Raw genomic sequence first — 16,838 nt, 5'->3', positions numbered from 1 at the left:
CACATACTTCTTAAGAAGTGTAACTTGTTTATTAACCTGTCCACACCCTTTCTCTCTGCACCATATTATACCATAATAAACTTATCACTTTCTCAAACAGTTAAGATCAATATTTTGAAATAGAGCCGCTGTATTTAAAAAGTTGTATTATAAACAGTTCTTAGTATTGCCCAAGTCACTAGTTTTGAAAGCTCTAAAATAGTAAATATAATGTGACTATATGTAGCTCTATAAACCATCACAAACTTTGGGATGAAAAGGTTTTGTTGCTTTATTTTAGTAGGGAGTGGGAGGATGCCATTTGTTTTGCTGAGGCAGGGACAGTTATGATGTATCTATATTTTAGTATATAATGGAGAAGGAGGTAATAAAGAGCAAATAATAGAGAGCTCTGGTGGCCAACTAAGGCATGCAATGAGAAATCACCAGCTTTTCCATGGGAGAAAGATGGGCAGTCTCCTTACAAGCTCTGTAACCACTAGCGGGTCGGCTATGAATTGGTTCTGACTTGACAGCACATTACAACAATGGTAAAAAAATCCATCTACCATTAGATAATTTGTGAGTTAAAATTAGCTTATATCATGTCAACTAGGAGTTCATTATTTTAAAACAAGGCCAATGAACAGTGACTCTTTAAGGAACGCTGATTTTACAAATCTGAAATTCAATACATCAAGCTTTAGACTTTTGCAACTAAAGACATCATCACCACAGTCACAAATATTTCCATGATCTCTAGGAGTTAATGCCTCATGTGAATTCTACTTTGTAATTAATCCACGAAACATAAAGGAAAAAAAAAAACACCAAACATACTTTGGAAAGAAGGGAGTCATTCTTATTTGGTTAGATGTATTTTATTATAAATTATGAATTTATAGGATTTCTGTCTCTTGTTTTTACTCAATGCAGTCATTCAGGTCTGAATTCATTCACTGTGTGATGAAGTGCTTAAAAGTAAAAAAATAAGACATATATATCTAAGGTAATTTCAATAGGATGCATGATTAATAAAACTACATACCTTATAAAAGTAGCAACATTTTTATTCATTTTATAGTATATTTTAAAAATGAATAGGATAAAAAAATTAAATACTATTAAAATGTCTTACTTTTAATAAAATGTACTTACTGAAGCACACGCCAAAATTCCAAAAAAGCCAACCTTCTGTACTAGGTTTTGAACTGCCAGTTTGGCCCGGGAGGCAAAGTCCTAAGCAAAACGATTATTTCAAAACATTAATGAGAAGAATTAAGCAAGCAAGAATGCATAGCTTGTACTATTAAATAACTATAGTTTATACTAATAAATATCTCATAAATGGAAAACACTGACATAAACAAGAAAAAACTATTAACAGGATTATATCAAACTGTTCAATGAAAAAGATGTGTTACATTTTGTTTAATAACTTTATCACATTTCAAGAATAGGTCAAGGTGCTGCCACTTTTCTCTACACATTATTTCAGGTACGTTCTAAACTATTTTCGTGTTGGCCAATTCTTTTTGGTGCAGTGACTATGTGTTCTCATCTTCTTTTAATGTTTCCGGGATCATTTAAGATTTTGCCCAAAGCATATCTCAGTATTACAAATAGAGACTTGAATTTGTTTTTCAGTTCTTTCAGTTTGAGAAATGCCAACTAAGCTCTTCCCTTTTTATTCTGCAATTCCAGCTCTCCGCACATTCTGTTAAACTATTTTTGGGCATGTTACTAGGAGGGTCCTAGTCTTTGGACAGGGACTTCATGCTTGGAAAAGTGGAAGGTCAGCAAAAGAGAAGAAGACTCTAAACCAAATATATTAACACTAACCCTAACCCTAACCCTCAAGCATGATGTCCCTTTCCAAGGATCTGTCCCTCCTTGCAACATGTCCAAAGTATGTCAGACGAAGCCCCAGAATCCTTGGCTCCAAGGAGTAGCTTGGTTTAACTCTCTCGAGGATGAATCTGTTTGTTTTCTAGGCAGTCCATGGTACATTCAATACTCTTCTCCAGCACCACAGCTCAAAGGCATCAATTCTCCTTCTGTCCTCCCTAGTCATTGTCCAACTCTCTGATGCATAACAAGTGATTGCAAAAACCATGGCCTGTGTCAGGCGGACCTTAGTCTCTAGAGAGACTGTATGCTCTGCATACAGGTTGAAAAGGTATGGAGACAGGACTATATACATAGCTATAAGAAAAGAAAAATATTCCTGCATAGAAATATGTAGATAATAGCAACAAAGTGTTATATTTAGAAAGATTTATATACTAAGTTGGTTGTTTTTTTCTTTTTACCCTAAATTTCATGGCTTTAGAAATTTGTATTTATCTAAATGAAGAGATTAAAGTAATACCATTTCGGGGAGCTCTGGTGGCCTAGTGGCAAGAAGCTACAACTACAATCCCAGAGATGCGTGGTTCGAATCCACCAGATGCTCTGCCGGGGAAGGAGGGGCAATCTCCTCCTGTACCAGTCAGATCTGATTTGACGGTACACGCACACAAAAAATAAAGTAGTACCATTTCAAACAAATGGCATTTTTCTACTAGATTAGATGTATGCATATTAAATTAGAAAGGCAATAAGGCTAAATATCATTTAGTTTATTTTAAAAAAATTATTAAACATCAAGCAAATTATCTCATATACAAATTACAGAATCTTAAGACTATCCTGAGAAAGAAACAAATTCTACATAGTGCTATTTTCACCCCATAAGAAGAGAATCACTCTTTTGTAAATGTGATGAGTGGGAAAGGCAGACAAATCCAATCTCTTAACAAATAAGTGAAAATAAAGGAAAATAGGACTTCTTGTTTTACAACAGGAGTTGTTTTTTCACAAGAATAAGTGTCCATCATTAGTTACCCTTACAGGTCTTCCGAGAATCTGAACAGTTACTCTTTCTAAAAAATTCTGTTGTTTTTTTTTTTCAGTTGGAAGCTAGCACCTCTTACAAGGAAAAGAAGTACCAAAAGACACTTAAAATAGGGAGTTTTAAACTTTTCAAAGGTTGAATGTGATCTGCTTAAAATGATTTCACAAATCCATTATGTGTTAAACAACATACAGTGACCATGCTATTTTCAGTTCCTACAAGTTTCTTTCTCAGATATTTCACAATTTATCAGAATTAAAGTTATATTTCTACATTAAATAATCCATAAATATTCATCTAAATTGATATGAACGCTACACAATTATTTTCCTTTAAGGAAATCATTATTAAGAGAATATGCAGCCTGAAGAATATGTTTTTGTGTAAAGAAAACATTAATCAGGGAAACACTGTATCAGTATTCATACTGATATATTCATACCAAATATAAAAATCTCTGTAAATACTAAAAAAGTACATTTATATTTCAGAAATAAAATTAGTTATTTGTACATAAAACTGACTTCATTTAACATAATTTTATGGAAATCCTTATTCTTTTATTGTGCAATGTATTCTACATTTTATATTTTATTTCATATTCCTTGTTAATCCATATATTTAAATGTTCTTGTATTCTTTAAAATTTGGCAGCTCTTTATTTTTAATCCTATTTTTTGAAAGTAACAGTGTCTATGCATGACAATATTTATTTTCCTGCTCACTTTAAAAACATAAAAGGGGGAATTTATTACTGTATGTAAATAGTTTTTCAGGAAACTAGATTTACAGACACAAACCAATACCATCACTAAAGCTTAAAAGAACCATTTTTAAATAATATTGCTGTTCTTTTTTAGTCTATCAAGTTAAATAAGACAATAGTAAGAAACCGTGCTTCAATCCCAAAGGCATTCAGTTCAAGTCTACCAGCTGCTCTGCAGGAGAAGGATGGGAAATCTCCTCTGCAAGTAACTAACTGCCTCTGAAGAAAAGTAGAAGGGATGAATTAAAAAAAATTCGTATAATTCGGTATTTAATGCTTAATATAATAAAACATACTATTTCAAGCAGGAGATTTGGTGTACTTGTGGGAATAATGCAGAAAGGGTTATTTTTTTTTCCTTTCCTCACCAAAAAAAAAAATCTGTACAACTAAAACCAATTCCTTTTAACAGTTTCATTTCTCTAGATTCAGATTTCACAACTTTTCCCTATTTCACAATTTAAGGGCTAAAAAAAGCTTCATGGGTGAAATTTTTCTCAAGCTGTACTAAGTCATATGTATTTACAACTAACAATCATCTTACTATTTTTTACTCTCTTCCCTTCTTAAGACATATATAAGCTTAAGGGTAAATAACATTACCTCTCTATGCCCATTCCTAATGATTGTGTATGTAATCAATTACGAGCCTCACAACAGCACTGGGAATATTTTCTAGTGACTATAATAAAAAAGATGAAAAGTCACTCAGATTCCAAGATAAAAAATAAAGGAAGTATGACTATAACATCCCTATTACTGATTCAAATTTCTTTTTTCTGAAAAGGGGATTTAGGTTAAAGGCGAAGAGACACAAGATTTCAACACTAATTCTAACAGAGGTCTGATGGCCTACTTGGCAGGAAGTTGCACTGCCAAATCTAAGGCAAGCAGTTCGAATCCACCAGCTGTACCTTGGCAAATAACAATCTTCTCCTGTGCTAGTCATTACCTCTGAAAACTGCTGGAGGGTCACCTATAAGAAGGTTACGTGGCAATAAGCTGAACTGTAAGTGGTTTGCAAATCACATATCACTGAAACTAAGGATATCAATTTGGATATATGAATTTGAAATTACTTTTATCTTCACATGGTAACAATAAATATTTTCATTTTTCACAATGAGCAACCATAAGAAAAGACTTCTTTATAAAAAGCACAGAAAGAAGAGTCTCTAAAAATGTTAAATGCATACATTATTACCAAATATATTTGGTTGATATCTTATTAAAGCCAGTTGTCTTAGAATCAGTGTAATGGTAATAGAGCAGCCACATTATAAATGAACTGATGTTTTAACTCCTTTGGTGCAGATATGGACTGAAGCATAACAGCAAGAAAACCACTTGGGCCAATTGGCAGCTTGATGGTGAAGAGATTGAGATCACTGATAACTTCAGCTTGCTTGGTTCTACAATCAACACTCTTGGGCACTAGCAGTCAAGAAATCAAAAGAGGAATTGTATTGGGAAAGTCTGCTGTCAGGGACATCTCCAAAGAACTGAAGAGTAACAATGGAGACTAAGGTGCGCCTGATCCAGGCCATGGTCTTCACAATGACTTGCTATGCATCCAAAAGCTGGACAATAACTAAGGATGACAGAAGAAGGATCAACCCGTTTGAGCTGTGGTGCTGGAGAAGAGTATTGAATATACCGTGTACTGCCAGGAGAACAAACAGGTCTGTCCTAAAGAGGGTGAGGATTCTGAAGTTCTGTCTGATATACTTTGGGGATGTGGCCAGGAGGGACCAGTCCTTGAAGAGGGTCATCATGCTTGGAAGAGTGGAGAGACAACACATGAGAGGAAGACCCAGGATGAGATGGATTAATTCAGTGACTGGAGAAATGGGATCAGGTGTGTCAGAGATGATGAGATTGGGTCAGGATAGGGCAGGTTCAGAGCTAATGTACATAGGGTTGTTATGGGCTGTAGGTGACTTGATGGCACACAACAACAACATCATATATTAAAACTTTGGCTGAGCTAACGCTTTTCTTAGGCTTAGTGTCAAAGCCAATGTGAAAAACCACAGGGCACTTATGTTAAAATACAAAACTGGTAAAACTTTTGTGCCATCTAAAAATGACTTGCTGATTCCTGTGTCCAAGTGTTGTGCCATGCAAACAAAATTCTCTCAAAAAGAAATGGAACCAAATCAGGGTAGAAGAAATGTTGCGGAGACCCTAATAACAAATAATTAAATATTTTAAATATGAAATAACATTATTAAGTGAAAATAGTGGTTAAATATGAACCTCATAAAAATGCAATGTAATTTAATTCATAGACCTCACTTTTCTTTTTGAAAACAGACTGTAAGTTTCTTAATACCACTTTCTGCTCATCATCAGAGCTGTGTGAGTTTTTTTTACCCCTAAAAATATAAAGAACTTAATCTTACTGCTGATTCCTTCAATAACATGCCTAACGTTAACAATGCAGTTTTTTTGTTTTTGTTTTTTTAATTTTATTTTATTATTTTTATGTGAGTGTACCATTAAATCAGATCTGACTGGTACAGGAGGAGATTGTCCCTCCTTCCCCGGCAGAGCATCTGGTGGATTCGAACTGCTGGCCTCTGGGATTATAGTTGCAGCTCCTTGCCACTAGGCCACCAGAGCTCCCCTAACTATGTAGGTTTTAACACTGCATACAAAGCCATCAGTTTACAGGATCAGCTAGAGCCATGGGCTTTTTTTTTTATATATGTGGAGGCACCTTGGAATAAAAAGTTTAAAAACCTACTTCTGAAAAAACTAGCAATCAAAAATCCTATGGAGTTATATTCTATTGATTGATGCATATGGAATCTCCATGAATAGGAATAGACTCAACAGCAACTGATATGCCAATAAGTATTTCTACATCCTGATAGCTATGCATAATGCTTTAGTTTTGTGAGGTTTTTAGGTTTCTTTTCAGGCCAGATAGCAGACAGAATCTGGCTAGAACTTGCACGTGCAAAGGATGACTAACATATCCTCAAGTAAACTTTGTAATGTATCCTCAACAAAAATTCTCCAGCTAAAGGAATAATCTGCATATCAAATGTATGATCACTGTCAGTCTCAAAATCTCACTTTGACGAATATAAAAATTTAACAACCATTAAGTTCCCCTGCCATCCTAGTATCCAGATTTGAAGGTTATCAACCTCTTGCCTCCTTGTTCAATAATAAATTTATTCTCTGCCTTACCAGGAATTATATCTGACTTTTAATTATTAATACGCCTGGCATTGGATCCAATCCTAATCCAGTATCACTGTTTTTACATTCATTATAAGGTCCAAGACAGGGAAAATGAAAAAAGTTTAGCTAAAGAAAATTCTTAAAGAGCCAGCATAGGTTAATTGATTTATCTAAATTTACAAGAAACAAGAATGATTTAAAAATTTCTTTTGAACAGTTTAAGAAATAAGAACTTCAAGAGAGAACAAGATGAAGATTAACCAAACATTTTTGGCTAATTAGAAACAAAAACACATTTTGTAACAGGAAATGAGCCATAAGTCTTTCTGCTGTCTACATCTTGCACAAACTCTGATCCTGGGCCAGGAAACATGGGAACCCTGAGGACGTACAACAGAGGGTGGGTTTGTATTTAGTGCATTCTCAATTTGCAAACTCATGAGCAAGAACACAGAAGCTATACATAGTCTGTTGGTACAAATTTCAATCAAAGAAGACTTTCTAAAGGCACTTTACAAAAGGTGTCTGAAACACAAGCCTGAACAAAAAAAAAAGACGACGTTAGTTTAACAAAGGTAACCTAATGCTTACTTACTGCTTATTCTCCACCCCCCCAATATCTGTAAACAGGTGTGCAAATGAAAAGAACAAAGCAGTTATAAAACAAAACTACATTCTACTCCAGTGTCCAAAGCAAACTAACTAGAAAAACCATAACTATGTATTTACTTATTGTGCTTAGTTAATGACCACGCTGTACTAAAAAAAGCTCTCAGGTGGCACACTATAACATGTTGGACTGATAACCAAAAGGCCAAAAGGTTGGTGCTTCAAATCCATTAGCTGTTTTTTGGGGGGGTTTTTTGGTGGGGATTTTATAGACTTTTTAAAGGACTTTATAGACTCAGAAATGTCAGATGGAGGGTTGCTGAGTCAGAACAATCACTCATGTGTATAATATTAAAACCTAATCAATTATGTCAGTGGTATTATTGAAGGGTCAATATTACAACTATTGTCTATTTTCATTTGATCACTGACAGTATACATGGTTAGAATATAAACAATTTATCCTTACCCCTACTATTTCTGTATTCTTTCCTGGGAAGAATAACTAGCTCATATTAAAATTTTTTACCATGCACTTCTCCCTATGAAGTTGCACTGCCAACCCAAAGGCCACACCACCTCTCTGGTGGTTTGATTTCACCAGCTGCTTGGAAAGAAAAAGATGGTCAATTTCTTCCCATGCAATTGATAGCCTCCGAAAACCTGCTGGAGGTTCAGCTTTGAGTGGGTTGTAACTCAAAAGCAATGAGTTTGAGAAGTTATTTCTCCTCCCCTCATCTTCATAAATTAGACTTGTTACAAAACAATTCAGTAGAACAAAAATTCAGAAGTCGGATTTAAAGTCTTGTAAATGTTTTTCCTCAATAAGTAAGCTTGGAGCAAAAAAACTTCCAAGGTTAATGTACAAATGCTCATGTAAAAAAATAAAGGATTTAGGAATGCACAGTAAGAAGACATGTTTCCCAGTGGCCACTTAAGTCAGCAGCCTACGTGCATGTTCAGTTAGTTACTATCGCAGGAATGGGTTAAAGAAACAGAAGATCAGGAAAAAGGAAAAAGAAGAGAGATTGGAAGAGGCAGTAAGAGTTAAAAATAAAGCAGGAGCCCCCCACGAAAGGGAGTGGGTAGTAGACTTCCAACTTGCTAAACGTGTTTAGAAACTGTAGCTACTTTTTCTTTTTGAACCAAATGTGAGAAAGCAACCTCTGGTACCAAATCCAATGGTGTGAGCAATCACTGAAACAGAATCCTTCAAAAGAGACCACTTAACTTTGCTTAATCTTGATGGTACTCTGTGGTAAAATCATGAGCCAGTGCTGAAAGAAGATCTAGCTAGCCTGCCTTTTCAAAAACTCAACGCTGTTGGGTGTGGTTGGTTGATTCCAAAACGAGAAACTACAAAGATCATAGCAGCTCTGACAAGGACTCTGATGATAAAGCAGTGTGTGTAACATGTGTTTCCAACGTTCATAATGGTAAAGTTTATCAATTTAACCCTTTGCCTACAAATAAGGGATTCTAAGAGCAGAAAACTTTTCTGTAGAACTGAGGCAACACAGACCAAAGTTACTGCAAAGCTTAATGCAAACTCTCTAGAGTCCACGTTGACAAATTCTTTAACAAGCTCTGTGGTTACAGGGAAGCTGGTTTCACTCTGACTCACTCCTGCTCAAACAGTTTACTGGAAATGAAGGGGAGGGGGAATTTTCAGAGAAGTCATGTGATGGCCAGACAAACCACAACCAGTAAAGGTTCAGCAGAGTCCAAATCAGATCCCAGCAACAACTAACACCCAGAGTGTTCAAATGTATCTAAATGATATAAAAATGAATCCTGTTTAGTATTCTATCATCCATACCATGAATTCTCTCAAATCTATGTATGTAAAATAATAGATCTTTCACAAGGGATAAAACCAGCAGGCATTGGGCTTGGTGTGTGCCAACTGAAAACACTTCACAGGAAAATGTGCTAAACTCAAAACAGCAGAAAAGGAATGCTAAAGCATTTAGTGAATGTATAAATAATTAACTGCTAAATGTTTTTTTTCCATTGTCTTTAAGATCAAAGGATCAAACACTTTTTTGTATTAATAGGGCCTCCAAAGAACCTGTAAGGCGTTCACTGGGAAACTATGTATTCTAATATATAAAGTTAAATTACACTCGATACAGGATGAGAAGTATGACTACAATTTGTGTTTTCACTGATAAACAACTTGAAATTCCTCAACAGAACCGAAACCTTACTTGCCAAAAAGGGATCATATGGTCCCCTCACCACTGCTTTTTTCTTTTGTTTTAACAAGTAGGGGGATAAGTATTATTGTGGTTCATGTCAGTTGCTGATTAGGCAGCTTCAACTCTAAGGTGACTGTTAACAGGATGAAATGCTGCCTGGTCTTGAACTGTCATCATGATTGTCATTATGGTTGAAAAGCTTATTGTTGTGGCTGCCAGTACACTCAGAACCTTGCAGCACATTTTACCATATACTGTTGTTACCTGTAAAGTTTCAAGGGAATAAGTCTAGGAAGGAGATCACCAGGCTTTTTTTCCTACTCTGTTTTGGTCTGGAAGCTCTGCTGTAACCTATCCACCATGGAACACTACCAACATAGCTTTCTGCATCACAGCAACATGAAAGTCTGCATAGCACAACAAACTGACAGACTGATGGTGTAAATGTAACTGTAACCAGAGACTTAGCTTTAATTGCACTCTCTTAAAAGGTGGCACATTTCTGATGTCACTACAAGAATAAACACAAAAAACAAAACCATTGACAACAAGAAATGTTGTTTGGGAAAGTAAAATGCTAGAAGATATGACTCCTTAAGTTGGAAGGCACTATAAATAGGGAGTACAGTAAACTTAACACAGAAATCCAACATTCTGTGAAAAAGGAATCTAAGTAGGGAGGTAACTAAAGTAACATGGACAGGTAGCATTTAGAAAAGCAAATTTATTTAAACCACATTCTTCCAAGTATGGAAGTATTCCTACTTTATTATAAGCTTGAAAGACAAAAATACCAAAATCATTCCTCTGCTCCCATTCCTCATATGTCCATAATATTTGCCATAATAATCTAAGGATTATATCGCAAAGAATATATCTATTTAATTATTTTCTTTCTAAGCTTTTAGAGTCAAATCTTTCATTTCATTGATTATGCTGTTTAACTGCACTGCAATCCCAAAGGCATGCAGTTCAAATCCACCAGCTGCTCCACAGGAGAAGGATGGGCAATCTCTCATGAGATTACAGCCTCTGAAAAACCTGCTGGAGGGTCACCTAAACTATACAGCATTTTGTCTTTTTTAAAAGGGATTTTTAAAAATTATTTTCTATTGGTTTGCATACAAAATTCATATACATTGTGTTGCATTCATACACACTGTATTTCACACATTCCATTATTCACCTTGTGTTGCATACAATTATTCTCACACAGTGTGTTTTAAGAAACCAATCACCTTTGATCTATGCCCACTATCACTCTGTCTTTTTAGGTCCCCACTGGATTTCTCCTAATTCCTTTAATCCCTCTCTCTGTGACCCAGTGATTTCTCCTATTCTCTTACCTTGAGCTCCCCGCCAGCCCCACTCCTTTCCCCTATATACACATCTTACTAGTTATTTACTTTACATTGGTTGGCATACAAAATTCGTATATATTGTTTCATACCTTCCTTGATTCACATTTTGTTTCATACAATCATTCCCGTACACTGTGTTCTATAAAATGAATCCCCATTGAACTATGACCACTATTACCCTGTCTTTTCAGGTCCCTGTCACTTCTTTCCTATTTCCTTTTCCCAATCCCTATAATCAACAAATTCTGCAACCCTGTGATTTTCCCCATGCCCACCCTCACCCTTCTGTTTCCACCCCTTCCCCACTTGGACCCCAATACATGTTTTACTAGTTATCCTTCTATTTTACAATAATGATCTTATACAGTACTTGTCCTTATAAGAATGAATTCATTAACTCAGCATAATGATCTCCATCTTTGCCCATGTTATAAAGCATTTTAAAAATGGCTGCTTCTGAGTGATGCATAGTATTCCATCATGTGAATGTACCACAGGTTCTCAAACTAGCTGTTTCCTGACAGATATCTGGGCTGTTTCCATTCTCCTGCTACTGTGAATAATTCTGTTAGACACATCAGTGAACAAATCTCCATTTGTGTCTCAGCTCTATTTTCCTCAGAGTATATACCTAGCAATTGGAACAGCTGGATCATATGGAATTTCTATGTTCAGATTTGTCAAACTGCCTTCCAGCATGGTTGTACCATATTTCACAATTCCACCAAAAGTGTATGAGAGTTCCAATCTCTCCACATTCTCTCCAATATTTATTGCTTGCTGCCCTGTTAAACTTTGCCACTGCTCCTGGGGTAAGATGATTTTTGATTGGTGAGATTGTGGATTTTGGTTTATATGCTTCTTATTGTGACTGATTTAAAAATGTGAATCAAGGAAAGTATGAAACAATATATACGAATTTTGTATGCCAACAAAAAGTTTTTGTGTGTGTACCGTCAAATTGAATCTGACTGGTACAGGAGGAGACTGTCCCTCCTTCCCCAGCAGAGCATGTGGTGGATTTGAATTGCACACCTCTGGGATTCAGTGCAGCTTCTTGCCGCTAGGCCACCAGAGCTCCCTTCTAACATTTCTTCATGTGTCTGTTATTGATTGTATGTCTTCCTGTGTGAAAAAATCTTTCTATGTCTCTTTCCCATTTTGTAATTTTTATCAGTCTGTTTGTTTGTTTTTTTTGAGGCCCTGTGGTGTTCTGTAACCTTCTGTTATAATACTTTTGTCTAAGATGACACTGCCAAATATTTTTTTCCAGTTAGTAGGTTTCTTTTTCATCCTACAGGAAAAAAATCTTTAGATACACACAGGGCCTTAATCTCTAGAAGGTCCCATTAGCAGTACTATACTCTCCTAGTTGTGGATTCCTGGCTGTATTGTCTCTCTGGAGACTAAGGTGCGTCTGATACAGGCCATGGTCTTCGCAATCACTTGTTATGCATCAGAGAGTTGGACAATGACCAGGGAGGATAGAAGGGGAATTGATGCCTTTGAGCTGTGGTGCTGGAGAAGAGTACTGAGAATACCATGGACTGCTAGGAAAACAAACAGATTTGTCCTGGAAAGGGTTAAACCGGGTGGCTCCTTGGAGGCAAGGATTCTGAGGCTCCGTCTAACTTACTTTGGACATGTTGTGAGGAGAGACCGATCCTTAGAGAGGGACATCATGCTTGGGAGGGTGGAGGGACAGCGCAGGAGGGGAAGGCCCTCTATGAGGTGGATTGATTCAGTGACTGGGATAATTGGGATGGGAGTGTCAGAGACGGTGCGATTGGCACAGGACAGAGCGGAGTTTAGGGCTGTTGTACATAGGGTCGCTATGAGTCGTAGGCGACTCGATGGCACATAACAACAACAACATTTATACCATAGGTTAGACCTTAAGTTTGGTCCCATTTTGTCTCTTATGATAGCTATAGTTTTGATCTTTTTTCACCTTAAGTTGATTTTTGTGTATGATGTGAGATGTGGATTCTGCTTTGGCTTTCTGCAAGAAGCAGTCCAATTTTGCCAGCACCACTTGTTAAAGCATTTGATCTTTTACAATGTATTTTTTTGACAGAGTGTAACTGTCCAGAAGTTGTTTTGTATAATGCTGAATTTTCTCATTATTTCTTTAAAATATCTACTGTGTAATGGTATTTACAAAGCAAGGAAATATTATTGAAAATGCACACATTTTGGGGTCTACTCTCAAGACTACAAATTCCTGAGAAGGATAAGAAAGTTAATAAATACCTTTAAAATAGGTTTGTTACTTAAGAATTCAGAAGAGACAAAATCCAGGGTCATAAGGGAAGATCATGTCATAAAGATAGCATCTAAACTTAAAATGCAAGCAGGATTCAGAAAAGGAGACATGCATATGGCAGGAAATAACAGTGTAAGCAAAGTTATGAAGAGGAACAATAATACTGTCTATGGGGGAAAATTATGACGTTTTACTAAATCACTCCCTTCTAAACCATTAAAACTGTAGTTTCTAATTGAAAGGAAATTATAATGCACTTTTTTCTTGTTGTTGAGTGTGTGTTTTGGAGTTCTGTAAGTACAACTTGAAAATCACTCATCCAGAGGATAAAGAACTTTTAAAAGGATAAAAATATAGTTTGGAGGTTTAGTAGTGAAGGAAGCTGTATTGTTTAAATTTCACTCTTCAGGTAACTAGGAGCCTTCAAAGGTTTTTGAGCAAGGGAATTCTATCACTAGAGTTATTGAAATTTTGTTCTATAATTTTGTTGATGTTTGAGAATATACATTGTAAAACTACCAATCTAACAGCTTCTACATGTATACTTCAACAACTATATAAATGTAGTTTCAAGTTGTATAACCATTCCAAGCCTCCAGAGATATATGAAAGTATTCTATTTTTCAAGATAATGAACTAGGGGAAACCAGGTTTGAATCCACCAGCTGCTCCAATGAGAAAGATTTGCAATCTCCTCCCATGTGATTTAATTTATTCCCTCTGAAACCCCGCTGGAGGTCTGCTATGAGTTGGTTCCGATTTGATGGTTCAGAGCAAAAACTGTAGGAAATCTTTAAGAAAACCACTGGAAAGACTCAGGTAAGAGGTATTAAAGGGCTGAACCAACAGTGGGAACGCAAAGAGGAGGGCAGTTATGAAGAACAATCAATAGTAGTATGCACATATACTATCTACAATGCACATATACAGTTACCCAAACCTAGCTTTTAAAAATGAAGCTAGAATTACTCAGGCCATTGAAAAGTACATTCACTCAGGTCTACTTCCCTCAGATTCCTAGTGAAATATGATAGAAAGTCAAATGTACAAAAACAGGAGGAAGTTAGTTTAATGGAAAAATACGGCCTAATCTTAATAATGTACTTATGAAATGATATCAGTGTCATATGGTATAATAAATGGTTTAATAATTTTTATCCTAACAATAATAAAAACTTTAAAATTGTTACTTAAGATTGGTTTTTAAAAAAATTATTTAAATATTTTTGTGTATGTGTACTGTCAAATCGGATCTGACTGGTACAGGAGGCGATTGTCCCTCCTTCCACGGCAGAGCATCTGGTGGATTCGAACCATGTGCCTCTGGGATTGCAGTGCAGCTTCTTGTCACTAGGCCACCAGAGTTCTCCAAGAGCGAATTTGTTTTTTATAAAACAAAAAAACCTTTCCTGTTAATAAGCTTATTTTTCTAAATTTTTTAATTGATATTTTAACTTAATAAATTTAGAGAACTTTGATTTCCATTCATTCATTGTTGTACATTTTCCTCCCTACTCACCTCCCCCAGTTCACATTCCTCTTTGAAAAAAAATTATTTCATTGTTGCATAATTCCCGCCCCCAGTCCACTTTGCTATGAGGCTCTTATTTTGTGCTGTTGTCATGCAAGTACATCTGATCATGTATACAAATTTTTAATGTATTAATGATTTAAATGTGATAATCATAAAATAGGAAAAAAGAAAAAATATTAAGAGAAAATACAGCTGGATATTTATGACATACTCATAATTGCGAAATAAATACTGGAATAAAGAGAAAACTTAAATCTTTTTAAACTACACAGTTAAACAAAACAACATAGGAAAAAAAAGGCACAGGAAAAATACTTGCTTTTTTGCTTATTTCTTAGTACAAGGAAACACTGGAAATATTGTAGATTTGGTTCCAAATAACCACAAAAAAATTTAGTCACTCAAGCCTTTTTTTTATTTCCCAGTATGGAATATGAAAGTGGATAATAGTATTGCTAAAAAGATTGAAATACTGTCCAGGGTCATCCATTTTGTATAATATTTCATGATTTCTTTGTTTTTCAATGTAGCATAGTATTCCATTGTGTGAATGGGCAGGGAGGAAAATGTGCAACAATGAATGAATGGGGGGAAATTAAATGGAGAGAATATGCTATTAAAAATATATGTATGTTGCATTAAAAAGTTTTAAATACTGTGAGAACTGCTAAAATGTGACACAGAGATATGAAGTGAGCACATGTGTTAGAAAAATGGCACCAAGAGTCTTAAAAGACTCAAGGCAGCCATAAACCTTCAATTTGTACAAAAGCTCAGTAAAACAAAGCACACAATAAAGCTAGGCATCTTGGAATGCACCAAGTCTTTAGATAGGAAAGAAACAATTTGCCACAACTGGTTACTATTTTCTCTTCTATCATATTAGTAGTTCATATAATATTAATAGTTCACAGAATTTTCTACGGTGACTGCATCATCAGTTGACAGTACAAAATTAGTAATAGCAATTTTAGGCAAAAATTTCAAGAGAAATATTCATAAAGGGCACATAATTTTCTGATTAAATGATATGAAACAGAATATGAACACTGTGTTTACTTGAATTTTTACCATAAGCAAATATTAGTGGATAAGAAATGCATAGTTTTAGCCTAAAATAGTAATTGTAATTATTGGCTTTATAGGATGAAAATAGCCAAACCTCATAACCATCTGAAGTATTGTGCACTGTCTGGTTTTGATGACTGAAAACAAAGTAAAATTAGAGAAGATACCATAAAAAAAGTGACAAAAAATTGAGAAAGACTGAGAAATCATTTAGTCTTTAATGGCTTAAATGATATAAAATATATATAATCCCAGAACATTTAATTGTGCTAAAGCGAAACCTATACTTGGACCAAGAGGCAGTCATCAGAACAGAGAAGGGCAACACTGCATGGTTCAAAATTGGGAAGGGTGTACGTCAGGGATGCATCCTGTCTCCATACCTTTTCAACATGTATGCAGAGCAGATTATCGGGGAGGCTGGGCTCTATGAGGAGAATTGTGGTATCAGGATTGGTGGAAGATCTATTAACAATCTGCGTTATGTAGATGACACAACCATGCTTGCTGAAACTGAGGAGGACCTCATGCACCTGCTGCGAAGGGTCAAGGACTGCAGCCTTCAGTATGGACTGAGGCTCAATGTCAAGAAGACAAAGATTCTCACCACTGGACCAATTGGCAGCGCCACAATGGATGGTGAAGCGATTGAGATTGCTCACAACTTCAGTTTGCTCGGCTCCAAGGTCAACACTCTTGGCACCAGCAGCAAGGAAATAAAAAAGCATATCGTGATGGGAAAGTCTGCCGTTAGGGACCTTTCTAAAGTACTCAAGAGCAACAGTGTCTCTCTGGAGACTAAGGTGCGCCTGATACAGGCCATGGTCTTTGCAATCACTTGTTATGTATCAGAGTTGGACAATGACTAAGGGAGGACAAAAGGAGAGTTGATGCCTTTGAGCTGTGGTGCTGGAGAAGAGTACTGAATGTACCATGGACTGCCAGGAAAACAAACAGATTCAT

General features: G+C 35.8%; 1 protein-coding gene across 3 annotated transcripts in view; it reads right to left on the bottom strand.

The window, feature by feature from the left end:
• VMP1 (vacuole membrane protein 1) overlaps window positions 1–16,838 on the bottom strand; it is a 106,819-nt gene that overhangs the window by 30,601 nt on the left and 59,380 nt on the right. For all 3 annotated transcript variants that reach the window (XM_006899442.1, XM_006899441.1, XM_006899440.1), the window contains one exon: window positions 1,138–1,218. In XM_006899442.1, coding sequence (XP_006899504.1) covers window positions 1,138–1,218 — 81 coding nt within the window. The remainder of the gene's footprint in view (window positions 1–1,137; window positions 1,219–16,838) is intronic.

The sequence above is a fragment of the Elephantulus edwardii genome, unplaced genomic scaffold, assembly GCF_000299155.1.
Source record: "Elephantulus edwardii isolate Elephantulus edwardi_28Jun2011 unplaced genomic scaffold, EleEdw1.0 scaffold00257, whole genome shotgun sequence".
NCBI classification, from domain to species: domain Eukaryota; kingdom Metazoa; phylum Chordata; class Mammalia; order Macroscelidea; family Macroscelididae; genus Elephantulus; species Elephantulus edwardii.
This window is presented reverse-complemented; position numbering and strand designations above follow the sequence as displayed.